This window comes from Dermacentor andersoni, chromosome 1 (assembly GCF_023375885.2).
Source record: "Dermacentor andersoni chromosome 1, qqDerAnde1_hic_scaffold, whole genome shotgun sequence".
In the NCBI taxonomy this organism is placed as follows: domain Eukaryota; kingdom Metazoa; phylum Arthropoda; class Arachnida; order Ixodida; family Ixodidae; genus Dermacentor; species Dermacentor andersoni.
Window position 1 is genome coordinate 184,262,005 of NC_092814.1, and position 18,732 is coordinate 184,280,736.

Genomic DNA, 18,732 nt, shown 5'->3' on the forward strand with positions numbered 1-18,732 from the left:
TTATTTCTTTTTTAAGCACAAGTAATTTCCCCTATGCTGTCCTTGGTGTCAGTGTTTGCCGGCTTCCTCTGTGCAGCTAGTTTCTTAAGCATGGAGCTGTCACAAATTTACACGCTGGAGCCTGAATCATCCTACTGCCATGAACACAAGAGAGCCTGGAAATGCAACAATACATTCTAGCCAAATATAACTTCTTTTGATTTTAATATACGTTTACAGTACACAATTTCTGTGCTGTCCTTCATTTGGTTTAGTGTCCTTTTCTTCCGCTAATTTGCCAGAGAAAGGTAAAGAGAGATAATGTACCCCAGACAGCTTTATAACTTCCAATACCACAGGCCGTCTTGACAAAAAGAAGAAAGAAAGCTCCAAGTTTCATTCTGAAAGCGACACCTAAAAAAGAAAAGCTATGGACATACAACCATTGCAAGTCTAATCCATAATACATATGTCACACACAACATTGAAGCACAAGCTTGGCTCTGCTTTTACACATTACTGCAATGGCTCCAAAATGCCTGGCCTAAACTGTGCCTTTGCATTTACAGCTGCATATAAATACACTAATCACAAATGATTAAAATAAGTAAACTGCTCAGATTGGTTTTGTATTGCTTAGGCTACTGTCCTTATGCAGCAACTTATTATTTAGCCAGAATTGCGCAGTTTTTGTTCACTTCACACAAAACATGCCTCCCCATTTTCTGAAAAACAGCTTAAAACAGCATAAAAATTAGAATTATGAGATCAAACCGGCGTTGGCTGCAACATCGTCACTGCTTTATCAGATGATGGCTTAGCTTTTTTTTTTTTTTTTGTGCAGGTCAGCGAGCATTAGACCTAGAGACTTGCATTAGATCACTTTGGCAAAGATCAATACTCAACTTTTTTATCATCATGTGCTTAATTATCATTTACATGAACAACATTTTTTTTAAGATACAAGTATATCTTTACAAGTTCTGTTCAATTTTATTCAACACTCCTGTGTCTGGCAATAAATATTTTTTTAGTGAAATAAAACTCGTTAATAAATATGGTATGCCTGAAAAGCAGATTCATTCTGATTTGCTTTCATGTATTGTGTAAAATTTTGGATGCAATAGCTTTTCAGAAAAAAGAAATTTGTGTAACCTACAGGAAACACCGATTTCCCCATGGTAGGGAAAGAGCTGAAAGTTGAAAAAATATCTGCACCCACCTGAGCGTAGCACATTTCTTGCACATGATAGTTTTTCTTTTATTACAAGTGGATGTATCAGATTTGGGCAAGCATTTATCTACACATTTCTGGTTGAAATGCTGTTAGCAGCAGTAAATAGTGTTTTGCAATGCAGTACGGCTGAAATGTTTGAAGAATGTTTAAGATCAATTTTATAAAAGAACTTTTTTACCGAAATGGTTTCATGTTAAACATATGCTGTATTTAAATATTTTTTTGCTTTAGGGTATTATGGTGGGAAATATATTTTTTGTTACTCCAGGACTTCAGGTTTTCAACTTGTATGTTATTGTACTTGCATGCCTTTTTGTGAGATTTTGTTTGTTCTTTTAGCAGTTTTCTTGGTCCCAAATATGCATGTATTATCTCAAGCCTGAGGTGTATACGAGTGTTCTTTTAAAGTTTTATTTTAGTTTTAACTACATATGGCTGCATTGTGTAATGTTCAAAGAGCTCCGATTACTTGAATTTTGAAGCTTTATGTGTAAGTATTGTAAACCCACCCTGTAACAGCCTGCCAACCAATGGTGTCATAAGTAAAAGAAAAACTTAAAAAGCACTTTTAGCAGTCACAAAACACTTTTTCTTTCCCGTGTTAGCTTATAATTTCTTGCATGCAGCACGTGTCAGACACAAGACTGCATCAAAATGGGAGCACTTTACACACTCATTTTGCTGCAGTTTTGGGTCAAAAGCTGCCAGATTTTGGCACAATGCTTTATTCCCCTTCTCTGGCACTCTGACCGCACCTGCCCAACAAGCGGTTCCTGATCTGCGAGGGCCACAATGAGTATGCAGTCTGCCTGCCGGATACAGCGTTGTGTCCATGAGCTCATCTGGCTGTCACACTGGTACAGAAGCACTCTGTTGCGGTCCTCCTGCTGACCCAACCAGTTGCACAGGCGGTACTCATTGGCTCTGCACAAACATAACCACTTACTGCACCACCTACCCAAATACCATGGCACAAACTTTGCAGCAAAGTTCAGATCATCACTATCATCCACTAAAAAATAAAGTGTCAAAAGCTTGTCAAATACTGGAGCACCACACTAACGCCATTGAAAAGGGCTTACGTGTCAAGTGCAGAAGCCCCAAGTTGCTTCTTGATGTAATCGGAAGTCAGCCGAAACACTGGTCCTGTAGCAATATTAAAGAGAAAATAAAGGATTATTGACTTCACAGAGGTCTTACAATATTTCAGGTACTGCTCTCCAGTTTTGATCCTACAAAGTAACTTGTAAAGTTGTAATACCTACAACTATGCAAAACAAGCACAAAGAGCAGAGGCCTTCTCCAGGTTAAATTCATGCTATGCTCACTGCAGAGAATAAACATGCACTATAAAATGCCTTAAGCTTTCAACTTTGAAAAAATAGTTCTTACACACCATATCACCTTCAGGCACTAAATTATCCTGCATAGTGACAGCATAAGAGATATAAAAACTCAATAGATTGCCACATGTTTGTGATGGTTTTTTTTCTTGCTTGAGTTTGCTTCTGCACATTATCAATGTTTTTAGGCTTTTACTTCTGGTAAAGAGATGAATGCAGCATCAGATTCTATGTTTCACAAGTGTAGCAGCTAGAACAAAGTGCCCATCATTATCTTATGTGAATAATGTTTTTAATGTATTCTCAAATTGCTGCAATGACCGCTGCTTACCCCATAACACATGACCACTCCGATGTCACATGACAACCCATCAATTCATATTCCACTGGACAAGCAAAAAAATTTTTAACTATTATGTTGTCAAATTACTGAATAAATTAAATGCACTGGGTAATTGTTTGGTTAGTACAGAGCTGAGATCTTTTAATAGCAAACACAGGATTGTGGCCAACAGGACAATCTTAGTATTGTGCCACCAATAACTGCTGTCGTTATAGGTAAAGGAACAGATGTCTACTACTGCTGCAGAAACTCTGTGCTCGTTGTTGGGCCATATGCATCTTGGCAAGGACATGAATATGTAGTGGCTTTTTTGAGTGTGATGGCTTTATCCCAATGTGTGGGAACTACAGTACACTCCTGTTAGGACAAACCAAGTTCAGCCAAACTTTCAAATATGAGGAAAGATGTGCGCATTTGGTTGGTTTCCCAAAGACTAACCCCCCAGTAGCACAAACTGCTAATTTGGTCCATGACCACAATGGTATCGACTGTCATGAAACCAGCAATTGGAATTTGACGTTTACCAGGCTGCCAGGCCACTCAAAGTCACCAGGCGTAGAACACTGCACTCATGGCCTGCATGACGCAACACCTTCCAAGGTGCCTATAAAAGATTAGCCTTTAGACTGGCAGCCACAGACCAAAAGGATATGGATTGCTTACAACCCTTTGCTTCTTGCCGTACAGGAAAAAGACAATATGGCAAATGTTTTGTTCAAGCGACCCCTTTTAGCTGGTGCTGCCACACCAGCTAAACCAACCAGCTGTGGCTGTGTTGTTTGCTGAATGTCGTTGCTTCCTCTCTCAGAAAACTAATACTGCTGGAAAGGGGGGGAAAGGTACGATAAGTCAAACCCTGGTCCCGATCAAACCAGTTCAAATTTGGAAGCAGCTAAAAGAAATCGAGAAGAAAGTAGATGCCCAATCAAACCTGGACGACAAGATTACTTCATGCCAGGAACAGCTAAATCAATGTAATAATGTGGAAAAGATGCTTGAAAAAGGAACTGACGAGCTAGAAAACAATAGACGAACATCTAATTTCATAATTTGTGGTGGATACCTGAAAACAGAAAGCAAAATGTCCTATCACTGGAAACTGCCGTTAAGAAATATTTTTTTACAACATTCTTGAAGTCAACGAAACCCCTATGGAAGGCATCCAATGATTAGGCAAAGTGGTAACCAACAAGAACTGCCCAGTTATCTTGAGGCTTCTGAACTCAAGAGACAAGTTCTAATTTCGAAAAATGGCTACAAGTTAAAAGACAGGAATTTCAATTGGTGAGGACTTTTCTTGAAGAGTTTATGACGTCAGGAAGGAACTGCAGGTGAATGCAAAGATAAACCAGGAAAAACAACAACAAACATCAACAAAGACGCTTATGTCTGGCACAAGGAAAAGAATGATAAAGAACCCGTTAGAAAAGTGAGCTGGAAAGGTCAAGTTGCTCTATAACATTATGACACGCGCATATGCATAAATAGACACACCAACTGACAGTGTGTAAAGTACTGCTTCAAATTTCCTATGCTTGGAAAGAACCAGTTTCATATACCTTAGCCAAGTGTGCTCAAGCAAAGAAAAGCAATTATTTATCACTAACTTAAATAAATGCTCGCAGTATAGTTAACAAGGTAGATTCAATGGAAATTCAGTACAATGCTCATATTCTTGTCATCACAGAAACTGGTCTACGTAATAAGATAAGCAATGAGCTAGTTTTCCCTTCCTGCTATGAAGTCTTCTGTAGGGAAAAAGCAAGTAGGGGTGGAGGTGACCTATTCTTGTAAAGCATCAAATAGAAGCGACATATATTGATGAGGTTCATGATAATCAGTGCCACTGCATTAAGTTATCATGCTGGGGGCATTCTTTTGTGCTGTATGCATGTTATACACTGCCTGATGCCACACCCGATTACCAGGCCAAACATAATAACCTTTTGTTTGTGGGTGATTTTAATTAACATAGCATTAACTGGGAACAACTTCAGGCAGGTTGCAAGGTTGATCAAAATATTATTACTATTTTTGATATTATGCTGACACATGACTTAAAGTAGTTATTGAACGTACTTGTGTTCAAGGTTCTACTAGTACAGTACTGGATCTAGTGTAACTAAATTGTGGCTTTTCTGACTATGCTGTGTCAGTTGACGAGGGTCTTTTAGATGAGAAACTTGTAGCTGTGTCATTACCTATTTTTAAGCCTGTTTTTGCTGTAAGTGTTGGAATGTGTCGATTCAAAGACTACTCTAAGGCTGATGATGCTAGTGTGGTAGAATACATGAATGCCTGCCTTACTGAATTCGGTAATGATGAAAACGGTGTATCAACATTATAGTCAAGGTCTATTGGAATGTGTCGGTATTGTAGTAATAAATTTGTGCTAAACAATCAAAGAAAGCAAGCAAATGCACACCACGGATGAAGCATAATATCTTACAGCTAAGGTGGAAAATAAAACGGAGTAATAAAAAGCATGTGCAGCCAGAAGTAATCAATAAGTTACAAACCAAGCCGACGTCTACAGTACGTAGCTCGAAAGACCACATTAAAATGCTGTTGCCTAACTTCATAAAGGGGACATCAAAAAAAGTTTTGGTGTATTTAAGCCGCAGGAAGAAGCCTGTGACAGAGATAGCGATCAATGGAACCTCTATACGGACTTCAATGAACTTTTAAATTACTATTTTCATAGCGTATTTTCTCGTGCAGTTTCAGTAGCATGCCTGATCCTACCATGCTCCAGGCACATGAAGCAAATTACTTTCCTAACAAGGAATGGCATCCATGCTTTTGAACTTTATAACAAAGACACTGTGTGGCGCACACGAGATTAAGAATGTTTCTTAGGCACTACACTGAAATTACCGGCACATTTTTTGTGACTGTTCAGAGCCTCTTTGTTATCTGTAAAGGTGCCCAACGACTGGAGGTCAGCTTGTGTTGCTCTTATTTTTAAGGGCGATTGCTCGTCATTACAAGATTATCGCCCGATATCATTAACTTCATCATGCTGCAAATTATTTAAGCACATTATCACTACCTATATCACAGTATTCTTAGAACAAAACTCAATATTAAGAAGTTGTCAACATGGCTTTAGGAAAGGTTACTCCACCACAACACAGCTAATAACTGCAATTCATACATTTGCAAAAACTTTGGAAACTTTTAATGGTCAAATTGATACCATTTTCTAAAATCTTAGCGAAGCATTTGATCGAGTAATTCACTTTAAACTTAATAAAAAACTAAGAAATATTAATCTTCCTGATATTATAGTTTCTTGGATAGCAGTTTATTTCAATTGATGAGAACAGCATAAGCTCTCTTCCTGATAAATTCAGTGTGCCTCAGGGCAGCCTCTTTAGGCCATTGTTTTACCTATAAATAATTACACACTAATGACATTGTCACTGTTGTAACACTAGCACACAAATTACACTGCTCGCAAACAACTGCATGTTAGTGTTATTTCATGACATAATGAGAACTTGATTTGAGCTTACATAACATATTAAAATGGTGTTTTGAATGGGGCATGGCCTTGAACAAAAATAAAACAGTTTGCATTTGTATAACACACAAGAAAAGATCGCTAAAACATGAATAGGAATTAGTGTCATCACTGCTTAAACAAGTTAACTGTGTACAAATATTCAGGAATAACATTCACTGATAATCTTTCTTAGAACTGGTGTATGAACAACATACATTAATCGGCTTTTCAAAAACACTGTTGAAGACAAACTTAGAAATTCACCTGCTAACGCTATAGTTATCGTATCTTTGACTGAAATTGGGATATGCCTGCATTACATGGGATTCATACACTAACGCATGTACAATAGCATCTCGTTGATGCATTCCCGTTACATATGTTTTCCCGGCACCAACGTTTGCAATCGAGAACACAAAAAATGACCCAACTAAGTTATGCTTATTTTTACTGGTTCATACATTCCCGGAAAACACTACTTTTCGGCACCAATGTTCAGTACATCGCCAAACTTTGATTGTATGATACATTTTCCGGCTGCTAGACCCCATGTTTAAAAAAAGAAGATGCAGGAGGCGCACACAATCGAAAATAGTATATCGCTGCCCGCCGCAGCAGCTTCACCAAACCGTAATACTTGCCCACCCGTCTCACGTGAAAACGCCGGCGCGCAGAGTTTCTCATTTCGGTACCAGCAAATCTTCTCCGGGGTCATCGCACGTGACATTCACAGCTATCACCGCCAATCCTATTGCGATAAGCATATTCGCCTATCTTTTTCACAGCACGTGGTGCCGTCGAAAGCGTAGCGCACGCTTTTAATAGGTGATAACCGAAACGCACCACATTTCCCCACTGCAGACTGCGATCGTATGTTTTCGGGCCGCTTGATACCATGCGAACACGAAAAGGCGCGAAGCGCGTGCGATCAAGAACAGTATACGGCCGCCCGTCTGACGTGAAAACGACAGCGCACACAGTTTCTTATTCCGGTACCAGCAAATCTCTGTCCAGGTCGTCGCACGCCGCATTCACAGCTATCGCCGCCAAACCTATTGTGATAAGCTTCTTCGCCTATCCGTTTTACAGCGCTTGACGCGTAATGCCATTGGTAGCGTACTGCACGCTTTTAGGAGGTGACAATCCAAACAAGCAGGACACTTCGGCGGTGTCCGGCGTCGCCCACCAGCTAGATTTCGTTTTGGTTTCCCATTGTCCTCTTAAAACACTATGCAAGAGGAAAACAAAACACTTCTTGGGCAGCTCAACGCACGGCACGTCGGCGTCTCGTGCCGCAACGATCTGCGCGACGCTTCGCATTACATAGATGTCAACAATAGTTGAGTCTGTCGAATTTTTTAGTTACTTCGGATCGTATAGTACGCTTTTTCTCGCAGTTTTTTTCCAAAACATATGAACGAGGCTCTACTGTATTCAGAAATGCATTTTAACTTGAAGCCCACGTCAGACAATCTAAATGATGCCTGGTGTCAATGTGCCCAAAAAGCTGATTGCATTTCTTTTGGCACTTTCACGACAGGTGTCATTTAGATCAAGCCAAGCATAGGCTTCAAGTTAAGATGCATTTCTGAATACGAAGGTAGACTTAAAAGGTCCTGAACCACCCCTCGGGCTTGGTGAAGATACAGTCCGCGGATAGCATACGCTGCAGTGAACAACTCAGTCAAGTTTTGCAGTCGTGCATGGTGCGTGAAGCTCGCAAGTGGACCCCGAAGTCACCTTTCTATCAAATGCTCGTTTAAACAGAAGCCTACTCCTCACACATTTCTGGACGCTTTATATCGTAATATCGCAGATTCTCATACATGGCTGCTATTGGTCAATAGCTGACACCAATCAAGAAGGCTGTTTGGATTAGTGCACTTCTTCCTACTGTTACTGCGTATATTTATTGATGCAGTTTAATAAACAGGCTGAAGTAAGCGAAAATCTGCTTTCCAATTTCAATAATTACATACTCCCAAAAGACGCAGACTATCATCTATCGACTATCATCACGCTTGGCCGCAGCCACCCGTGAAGGAATGAAACTTTGGCCACCCTTCTTATCGTACCGTAGCCATCAGGTCTTGCTCATTTTGACTAGTTTTGAACACTCAAGTAGCCTTGAACCATGTGAAACTTAAGGTACCACCACACACACGCTTGCCAGCACGTGCTCATTCCTGACCACTCCTGGTTAGACGCCTTGGCAGACTTCGCTTCATAATGAGTTAGTGAGAGCACTTCAATATATGCAAGTTAGATGTGGCTACTATTCGTCAGTCAAGCTGGTGCAGGACAAAGCCCGATTGACACCACTTAGCATGGCCAGACTGGAGCACATGAATGCGAGCACGCACTCAAACCCTGTAGCATGAACAAAGCAAACACTGCACATACACACGACAGTTGCACGTAGCTGCGGTCTGATACGTAGCGTAGGTACTGCGGCCATTGTGAGGTGCAGTGACGAGTCCGCTGGCTGAGCGCATTGCGGCTCACTGACGAAAATGGCATTTGGCTTACATTTGGCTTGTCGTAGGTGCCAAAATTGCAAGTAGTGGCATCAACGTGAACATGCAAAATGAAATTAGAACTGCGCAACGCGGTGACGCTGAGTATGTGGAGTATTTGGGCCGGCCCTGCTCTGCCACAGCTTTCACTGAAGCACTTTTGTTGCGGCAAAGTATTTCTGAAATAGCCTACTTTAACTTCAATTTCTCCACTTCGATAAAAAGTGGTTCAGGGCTCCCTTACCATTAAAAAAAACTTGAGAAAATCCACAGAAAGGCTGTCGACATTATCTATTCTAAGTTTAAACACACTGATTTTCCTACACAGCTAATGAAGGCTAATGATATTTCACTTTTTGAAGTACAAAAAAATTGCACTGCTTTAACTTTTTACATTCACTTTTTAAGCGTGTATTATCACTAGAGCCCAAATGATAGTAACCCCAATGTCAACAAGACACAGATTTCAGTTATCTGAATTCATTTACCCCCTACTTTACTAAAACAGATAAGGTTTTTTTCCTACCTCGTAGAATTTCAGAGTGTAATTCTTTACCCGAACTGTTCTGATTACATGCAGAATGAAAGCCTATTGTATGTGTTTGTTTTCTTTCTTTTTAAATTTTATTTGTATATTGTTTCTCGAGGAAGAATGGCGCAAACGAACAAGGGTGAGATGAAAAACACGCACTAGTGCAGCTTGCAATTTATGTATTTCAATGATTTTATTGCAATTATTGCAGTATTGGAATTTTTTTTTGTAGTGCAATTATGTATGTTTTGTTACCTCGTTTACTCTTTACTGTTGACTGTATGTGTGCCTGTCCTACAAGGACCAAATTTATGTCTCCAGTATGTCATAAATAATAATAATAATAATAATAATAATAATAATAATAATAATAATAATAATAATAATAATAATAATAATAATAGGCTGTAAAGCAATTCTAAAGAACATGTACATGCACAGGGACAATGTTTACAAATGATTTCCAATTGGCAAAAAAAAAGAAAGCTTAATTTTAACAGTATGAGTCTTGCAAAGTGGTGCTGGAGGCTTCAGTAGCTAACTTTCCTGTGGATGCATACATGGAAAATTAAGAAAAGCAATATGTATAACAAAAGCTAGACATGGGTAGTCCACCAATGTTAAAAACCCCACACCAGTGCCAGAGCCAGTGACTCTGTGGCCGGGTGGGTGTGCCACGAACTTCCATAAACAAGGCGTGTTACCTATGCTGCGAAGTGCATGGCAGAGTTCCAGTGTAAATGTAGAAAGTGGCACATCCTCATTGACAGCCAACGCTGCAATAGTGGTGAAGTTGGATCCCGTTGGCCGGGAGATCATGGAAGCAGCTGAAAGAAGCAATGCACAAAGGCGTACATTAGGAGCCAACAGTCTGAAAAAATTCTCTACATTATTTTTACTTTAAAATCATAAGCTGCAATTTATAAAGAAACAGGAAAGATGGAATTCTGTGAAAATTTGGAATAGCACCCAACATCGACTTAGCTGCTGGTGCTCAGATCACAAACAGAGCAAAGGGTGTAACCACTGAGTTCTATTAGATTTGACAGGCGATCCTACCGCTGTCAACCAGATGTAGGACTCGTCGGACTATCTCGCCGCTGCCACCATTTGAAGGAGAGGAAGGTCGTAGACAGGAACTCGGTGAACAGGATTTATTTACATATTAACAGTTTAAGCAAGATACATTGGCAGTCTAGCGCGACTCCCATATGGAGCCCGCAAAACTAACATACAGCAAACAGTTTACGAGCACACAGCTCACTACTACATTTCAAGCATGACAGAGCACTCAGCTCCCGACAACGAGCACAACACGAGCACACTCTAGCAGCCGGCAAACGCTGCTTATAAGCTCTCCGCTTGACGTCATAGTTCGACGTCATCGTTCGGCGTGGACGGAGCACGAATGGTCGGGAATGTTCGTCCAATCATTGTAAACTTGCCGCCGCCCCGCAGTATGGCTCACACACACTAATGCACACAAGTTCGAGCCCATACACACAAAGGCTCCGGAGTCGACGACCAAGGGCTTCGTAGAACTGTGCTCCGTCTCGGGTGGCGCGGCGGAGTACCACATTCCTGAGCTGACCGCGCACCACGTGGCTGCCGGTCATCCGCAGTTCTCGGAAGGGCTCCCTGTCTGGTGGGCTTGGAACACGTGCAGCGGGCTGAAAGCTGGCATGTTGCCACCCCGAACGGCCATTCCTAACAGTTCACAGCTTCACAGATCAGTGCCGTATTTACTACTCGCCTTAGCAGTGATTATCCATTTGTGTCGACTCATGTGCAGCTGGTAAAAATTGATATGCTCACAGCACCACATAAGGTTGGTATTGAAGCTGGTAGTTCCAAAAGGTAAGTCAAATACAAAAATGATAGAACCAATAAATATGAACACTGGTAATTTGTGACTCCAGGCTGAAGCAGCCCATTTCTTACAGCTATAACAGATGAACAGTTACAACTTAGGTTACATGAACTAAAACCTCGACATTAAGCATTTTGTGATATTTAGAGCAATTGAAGAACGAAGTAAAAGCAGTGCGATTCATGTCACTGAATTTTCACGCATGCAACCCATATGAAACATTAAAAGCTATTATAAGTGAAAAGTGGAGGTGTGAGTTTTACAATAATTGTGGTGCAGTTTCAGGGGAATGCGATTCATACTGCAATATTGACAGAATGTAAAGCAGAATTCGTGTTTCCATGAAGATGCACCACACCTAAACAGAGAGCAGGGCTAGTATAATGTAACTATTCTTTTTTGCTCTTTGCAATAGCTCAGAGTGGCGTTTCACCTACGTTAGCACCAGGATCAACTTTCAATAAATGGTGAATGATAAGAAAGAAACAGAATCGAGCGAAAACAATCCTTGCATTATACTGGCCCTGCAGTGAGAGCAGCAACGCCTTAACATGCAAAACCAGTCAATTTTTTTGCTCTTCTTTTTAAGAGAGATTTGTTTCGGTCAGGTTGTTTGCACAGGTCATATGTAAAGCTTTATTTCACCCTTTTCAGCTCAGTTACATCTTGGAAAATATGGTAGCTTAGCTCTAACACACAGTTACTGAAAATCTCACCCAGAGCACCAACAAACTTTGTAGTGAGACAACATTTTTACTAGTGCAAGGACACACTCTGGTGGTTAAGCTACTATAGCCAGTGAAAAAGCTTACTTTGCAAATTAGTTATTGTTTCTTTAGTCTATATATAGCAAACCCTCGCTAACTCTAACTTTGGTACATTGAAATATCAGTCAAGTCAAACTTTTTTCGTGGCTTGGTGTCTACGTAATGTATTTTTCGCCTCTTATAACGAAATTCTTTGCACTGTACTCCAGATATCTTGACTGCGAAAATGTTTATATCTGAGCGGATATCTGACTGAAAAGCTTATCCGATTGATTGGAAGCGGGTGGAGTGTCACTTTACCACTGACAAAGTACAATAAGCCATTTTGTAGCAATGCCTTTTCCGATGCTGTTTCTTATTACGTTTCGTCAGCGGTCATAGTGACACTCCGCCCACGTTTTCAATGGGATAAACCAGTCGAGAACGGTGAATGAAACAGTGGCATATAACTGAGCAGAAGGTATGGCTACGAAATCGCGACCCTAGGGCGGTATTCCCAATCGATTACTTATTGGGATACGACCATTTTCACAATATTTCGCGTGACTAGGCTTTGGACATGTCAATGCCTAGGTGCAACAGCGTTTGCTTAGCTTTGTGCGAGGATCACTGTAGCCCGTTGTGGAGATGGGTTGGCACAAGGCTCACCCTACGAGCGATGGTCAAGAAAGGGCACGATGCTCCTCCACTCCGCAACGCACAAAGGCGCTACGGCAGGGTTCATTGACTCTCCGACATGGCGCAGAGAAAGCTCAAGAGTCAGGTCTATTCACCCAGGTTTATTCACGGGTTTATTCACGGGTTTATTCACCCAAGATGCAGCACAGTGCGACAGTCACAGTGCTTACGGGCAAAGCCTCACTGCAAGACTGATCGAGTACACACGACCGCTGCAGTAGGGCTAACTGGAAGCGGTCCACCAAGTGCGAGCGCAAGGAGCCGTGGAAGCAAAGATCCCATGTAACCACCTCGTTGCGGGCCTGTGAGCATCTGCCGCGGCAATGAAGCACACAGCGGAAGAGAGCTGGGGGGCAGAGGGTGCATGGGATCTACCACTCGGAATGCCTAACAGGACGCATCCTGGTGACACTTGTTCGCACGGTGATTTGACCCCAGGAGGGAGAAGCATGGTTTGCACAGGAAATTAGCTGTGCACGCTAGCTGTGTACACCATGTTGCCATTAGTTGGTGGTTCCCGGAGATCAAGCAAAGCACAACATGCGAGCTGGGGGACAAGGTGTAGGAAGGCACCTCGACCCCACATCGTAGATGCCTGATCGAATGTCGAGTCGCACAATATTTTGCAAAAGTGATTATCACAAATACTACTCCTGATATATTGAGCTTTTGCGAAAAATTGAGCGGCTGCTGGCACCAATTTTAAAAGGCTCAGTGTGGTCGATGTGTGACCAGGGGGCTTATATTTTTGTGAATGCACTTATCTAGAACATTTTCACAGTTTTTACAACTTCGAGTTAATGGGGTTTTACTGTACATGCACCTGAAATGAGCTGGGAAAGAAGGGGCTTATCAAGATGCCTCCCTTTCAGAAAGTAACATAATTTTAATCTCGAGCCCTTGGCTTACAAAGGGCCAAGCCATACACTGCTGGTGTGCCAAGTAACCTTACATACTTATCTGTACAAAATACCATCATGAACTGGTGTTTCATATATAACCATCTCTGGACTTTGACAAAGGCACTGAAAGACACAGGCGGGACAGCAGCTCATACTTTTCTTTTTCATTTTCAGGATCTCGTATTCCCTTTCATTTTGACGGAGACACCCAAAAGCAAGATTTAATTGTTATATCTTATAACCAATAACATGATATGGGAACATTGCAGTAAGCACTTTATTTTACCATAGAACACGCACCAAGGTTCACGGTGTGGTGGCTGACCACTGTTGCATCCGAGTATTGTTAAAACTGGTAACATTATAAGTGTGTACAACTGTACCTCTTTCTGTCTAATTAAAATGTTCTGATGCCTGTGCACTCTCATTTTTTTCATGCAACCTGTTTACAACAATGGGATTTTCTTGGCATTTGAATATTGTTATAAGTAGGTTAAATTGTATACTGTTATTCCTTGAGGTTTCGAATGAATCAGCTTCCAATATTGCAACATGTCACACCTGGATTTTTATTTCTAATGCAACATTAAAAAAAAAAATTTCACTATGACACCAGACATAACCAGTTGACTTCTGAACAGTCAGTTCTAAGGCAAGACTGAACAGCAGCAGTACACCAACATTGCATTAACCATTTCAAGGCAAGACTTCGATAACACCACAGTAATAATCCTTCATAGCTTCACATTCCTACCAAAGTCACAGTTTTGCTAACTAATAAAAAATTTACGTAAATTTAACCTAATTTTACATCTAAATACAGTGAAGCAAAAAAAATGTACTCTTGCTGGCTGCAACTGAATGCTTACCTTTAACAGTATCACCTTTTTGCAGGCTACCCAGAAGCCGGTGGCCAAGAAGGTGAATAAGTCGGGTTACCACCTGCAACATGACGTATAATCTCGAATGCGATACACAACTACAGAGCTTGCACGACTATAATGTAACTTCTTTTTTGTATGTAATTAATATTGTGAGAAAACACCTCACACCCTATTCAGAACATAATGCGAGATTTGTTTTGCTTCAATATGCACAGAGCTCAATCTCAAAGCATATTAACTTTTATCTTTGTGGGAAAGCCAAACTCCCAATGTTTGAGAGAGAATGTGGCTCTACTTGAATGAAAAGGGGTGCGGGTATGTGAGGAAATGACAGCACAACTGATCAGTTAATTTACAATCTATTGAAGAAGAAGTATTTACGAATAATATGTTCAATGAATCGAAGGCCTGTTGTGTACACCTATACACAAGAAAAAAGTAAATAAACTTGTATGTGCTTTGAAGAACCAACACGCTTGGTGCCATGTGCCATGTACAATGACCTCCGGTAGCCTTTATTTTAGCTTGGTTTGCTACCCCATATGACATCGCTGATACGTAATTCTAGAGCTAAAGCAGCGGGAATTTGGTTCACAGCAAGGGCACGTTACGAGATGAAGCCTTCATCAGACACATGCTAGGTTGCGCGATGAAAGAACAATGGGAGTTAAGTAATATGATAGTGCCCACACATGTTTCAGGTGGCTACAGGAGTAATGAATGCATGCAGTATTTATGAACCATGGGCCCTTGGATGACGCAGCATACATGCGTTGCAATGCATATGCACAGCACTTCAGGACTAGCTGTTGGGGTGCCAGGATATCAATTCTGATGGTGCTTAGTCGATGATCAAGGAAACAATCAAAGAGGAGGCTGATATGGTATTGTGCCATACCGAAACTACACTGTTAAAAGGTGAAGCTGTCCTTGGATGTTGCACTGTGCATAAGAATGCTACTAAAAAGTTCCTCAGGTTCTCAAGCGAAATGTGACAGGAATGTTGCAGTCAAACATCTGCATACTTTTCAGGCAACACGGGAGCAATGGCATATGCATGAAGCATGGAAGGCTTTCTGTGCACAGTGTGCGTATGCAGCAGCATGCTACTGTTTAATGAAACATCGCACAGCCGGAAAGTGCAACAGCACAATGAAGAAAACAGTGAAAGAAATTTTTTGACGACCACAATGGTTAAGTAGACAAGCTTCCTGCAAAAAGATTATCAACTGTGATTACAATCGAAGAGGAAGGTAATACGCATCTCTGTACCATGTCGGCACCACACAGAGCTACCATAGCATACCACGGCTGATGAGGTATGCTCACGTGAAAAAAGTGGGTGCAGCCCATATCCAAATATTTTTCCCTGAACTATTTAATTTAGGCCCAAATTTAGAGTTTGAAGTCCACAGTAAATATTATGAGTACAGAAATTTTTGAAACTTGCTTGCTCTTAGTGTTGCGGTAGAATCCCCAGGTGCTACACTAGGTACCTGGGTTTAATATCCCCTTGGAGCTCTTCTTTTTTTTTTCCCCCCCTTTCTTGCGGCAGTTTGCCTGAAGTGGCAAACACCCCTTCTGCCACATACACTTAACAAGGAAAGATGACAGCAAATAGTGCGTCCTCACTATTCCCCAACAGCCACATTCATGGGCCGTCGGGTGATGCATTTAGGCAAGATTATTGGGCTGTTTTTACGTGTCCTCTGGCACATGTAAAAAACTCATAAAACGGCACATGTAAAAAGCCTGTTGTTCTGTTTTTCTTTCTCTTTCTTCGTCTTTTAATAGTGGTCAATATGACATGCAGTCAACACCTACTAGGCCAAACTCAAGTTCTCCCGGACAGTGCCATAAACTTGCAGGAAGAACAGAGCAATAAACATACTTAAACACATGAACCGACAGCCCAATAAATAGATTGGACTTTTCAGTGGTAGTGAGGATGCACTGCTTGCAGTGATCTAGCCATTCCCAGATGCAAGAGGCAAAAATGGCTTTAACCGCATCAAACAAACTGCCACCAAAAATTAACAAGGTTGTGCCGTGACATAGAACCTGGGTACCCAAGCATAACAGTCAGAGATTCTATCGCAAAACCAACAATGGGGTGCGCGCAAGTACTTCTGCAATTGCAATACAGTCAAATCTCATTAATTTGAACACGCTTAATTCAAACTTTTGGTTCATTCGAACTGACGCTGTGGTACCGTCAAAGTTGTGTGTATTCCAATGCGTTAAAATGCCCGGTAATTTGAATGCACAAGCATTTGTGGTGATTAATTCGAACATACTGCACTCCGACAATGCTCTCAGCAGTGCACCAAATTACGCAGCAGCGCCTCCGACCAGCATTCCTCTTACCCCGCCATAGAGGAAGATCTTAGGAGAGACCCCTCAACACCGCATGCAAAAAAACGTGGCGGAAACCTGTGTGCAGGCATGTGCAGGCGTGCATCACTGATTACTTCTGTTAGTGACGGGTGTCCTGTACAGTCAACAACCGATTTTCTGGACCTCCAATTTTTCAGACATGCTCGATAATTCGGACACCTTCATGGCACCGCCATGTACCCCATACAGTCAATGTATAAGAACATCTGAATTTTGGACACAAAAAACCTTCCACGTCTGATTTTCCGGTCTTTATGCCATGACCGCAGGTCTGGAACGGCATTAATCGAAGCCACCATGACCGCCACTTTGATTATCTCACCGCCTTGAGCCGGCGCTCTCACATGCAAATTCACTGGCAGCCGTATAGGCTCCCTTCAATGGTCAGGCGGCGCAGCAATCTGCTCAGGCATCAGCGCCACCGTCTCAGTTCCGCGAAACATCGAGGCCACCACTGCTGCAGAGGCATGCTTTTGTAGCGCTCATTTGAAATGTGTCAGTCATTCTAAATTGCAGTTTTAAGGCAATCAAAAACATCAAGGCCCGTTTTGAACCACCGATGCTTGAGAAAGGACGTCAAATTTACGACTACAACCATGTATTTCATGTCAAAGAAGTAAACAGCACGGACATTGCAGCGAGGTGCTTAAATTAAATTATGGGATTTTAGATGCCAGAACCATGATCTGATTATGAGGCACGCCGTAGTGAGGGACACCAAAATAATTTGGACCACCTGGGGTTCTTTAACGTGGACCTAAATCTATGCACACGGATGTTTTCGCATTTCACCCCCATCAAAATTCGGCCGCCATGGCCGGGATTTGATCCCGCGACCTCGTGCTTAGCAGCCCAACACCATAGCCACTAAGCAACCACTGCAGGTCGCGAAGTGTTTGTCACAACAAAACAAGCATGCTTATGACGTCGAACTCGAAATTAACAAATTATTTTATGCCACTTAAGTGAGCAAATACGGCAGTGGACATTTTTCAAGTGTCATTTGTAGCTTCATTACTTGGAGCGTGCCTTGCACCTCACAATTGTAGAGGTTTTGGCGAAATGGCAGGTAAGTGCTTTTTTGTCCGCTGACAAAGTGCCTCAAGCATATTCTAGTATTGCCATTTGGGCTCGAGTGGAAGAGGGCATTACCGCTGAGGCAAAATAGATAGAGAGCAATCAGCTGAGACTAAACAACGTGAAGACTGAACAAATATGCGCTAGCGTCCGCGAGAGAAATGCCAATTTTCAAATACTCGACATGGGCTGCAGTGTACTCCAACCTTAGTTCTGCTGTTCTAAGCGCGAGAAAACATTGGCGCAAATGGTTCCTCAGCCACGTCTTGATCATCGCACAGCAAGAATCACAGTGCGTTCAAAGCTCCAGCGGAGCGCTTACGAAGCTAGATTTGACAAATAACAACCACTGCATCTTTGTTATGGAGCAAGATGAGCTAAACAACTATCTAAACTAAATTACAACAGCGGGAATCAGTTCACACGTTTTCATGCAGTTGACACTTTATTGTCCGTTTTTATGGATGCCACTGCTGGTTCTTTTTTCTTCTTGTTTTTGCATTTACGTCTTAGTTCGTTTAATACCAATTTGCAAGACCGACACGAACCGCGACGATCCACTTCAGCCGCCGGGTTGCTTCCCCCGGTTTTGAAGGGAAGCGGTACAATTTGATGCTGACATCCCCTTCACGGTTGTGACAATCCTTAATGCACCAGTATCTGCGCTTGTTCTTTTTGTTCACACTTCTCACAGAGGAG

General features: G+C 41.7%; 1 protein-coding gene across 6 annotated transcripts in view; it reads right to left on the reverse strand.

Annotated features, from left to right (window-relative positions):
* sws (patatin like phospholipase domain containing sws) overlaps window positions 1–18,732 on the reverse strand; it is a 182,453-nt gene that overhangs the window by 72,194 nt on the left and 91,527 nt on the right. For all 6 annotated transcript variants that reach the window (XR_007602676.2, XM_055062847.1, XM_055062846.1 and 3 more), the window contains exons 19-22: window positions 14,545–14,617; window positions 10,163–10,285; window positions 2,299–2,362; window positions 1,972–2,140 (exon numbers count right to left, since the gene is read on the reverse strand). Coding sequence is in view for 5 of the 6 variants with exons in the window: in XM_055062847.1 (XP_054918822.1) it covers window positions 1,972–2,140; window positions 2,299–2,362; window positions 10,163–10,285; window positions 14,545–14,617 (429 nt within the window). In the remaining variant the exon portion in view is untranslated. The remainder of the gene's footprint in view (window positions 1–1,971; window positions 2,141–2,298; window positions 2,363–10,162; window positions 10,286–14,544; window positions 14,618–18,732) is intronic.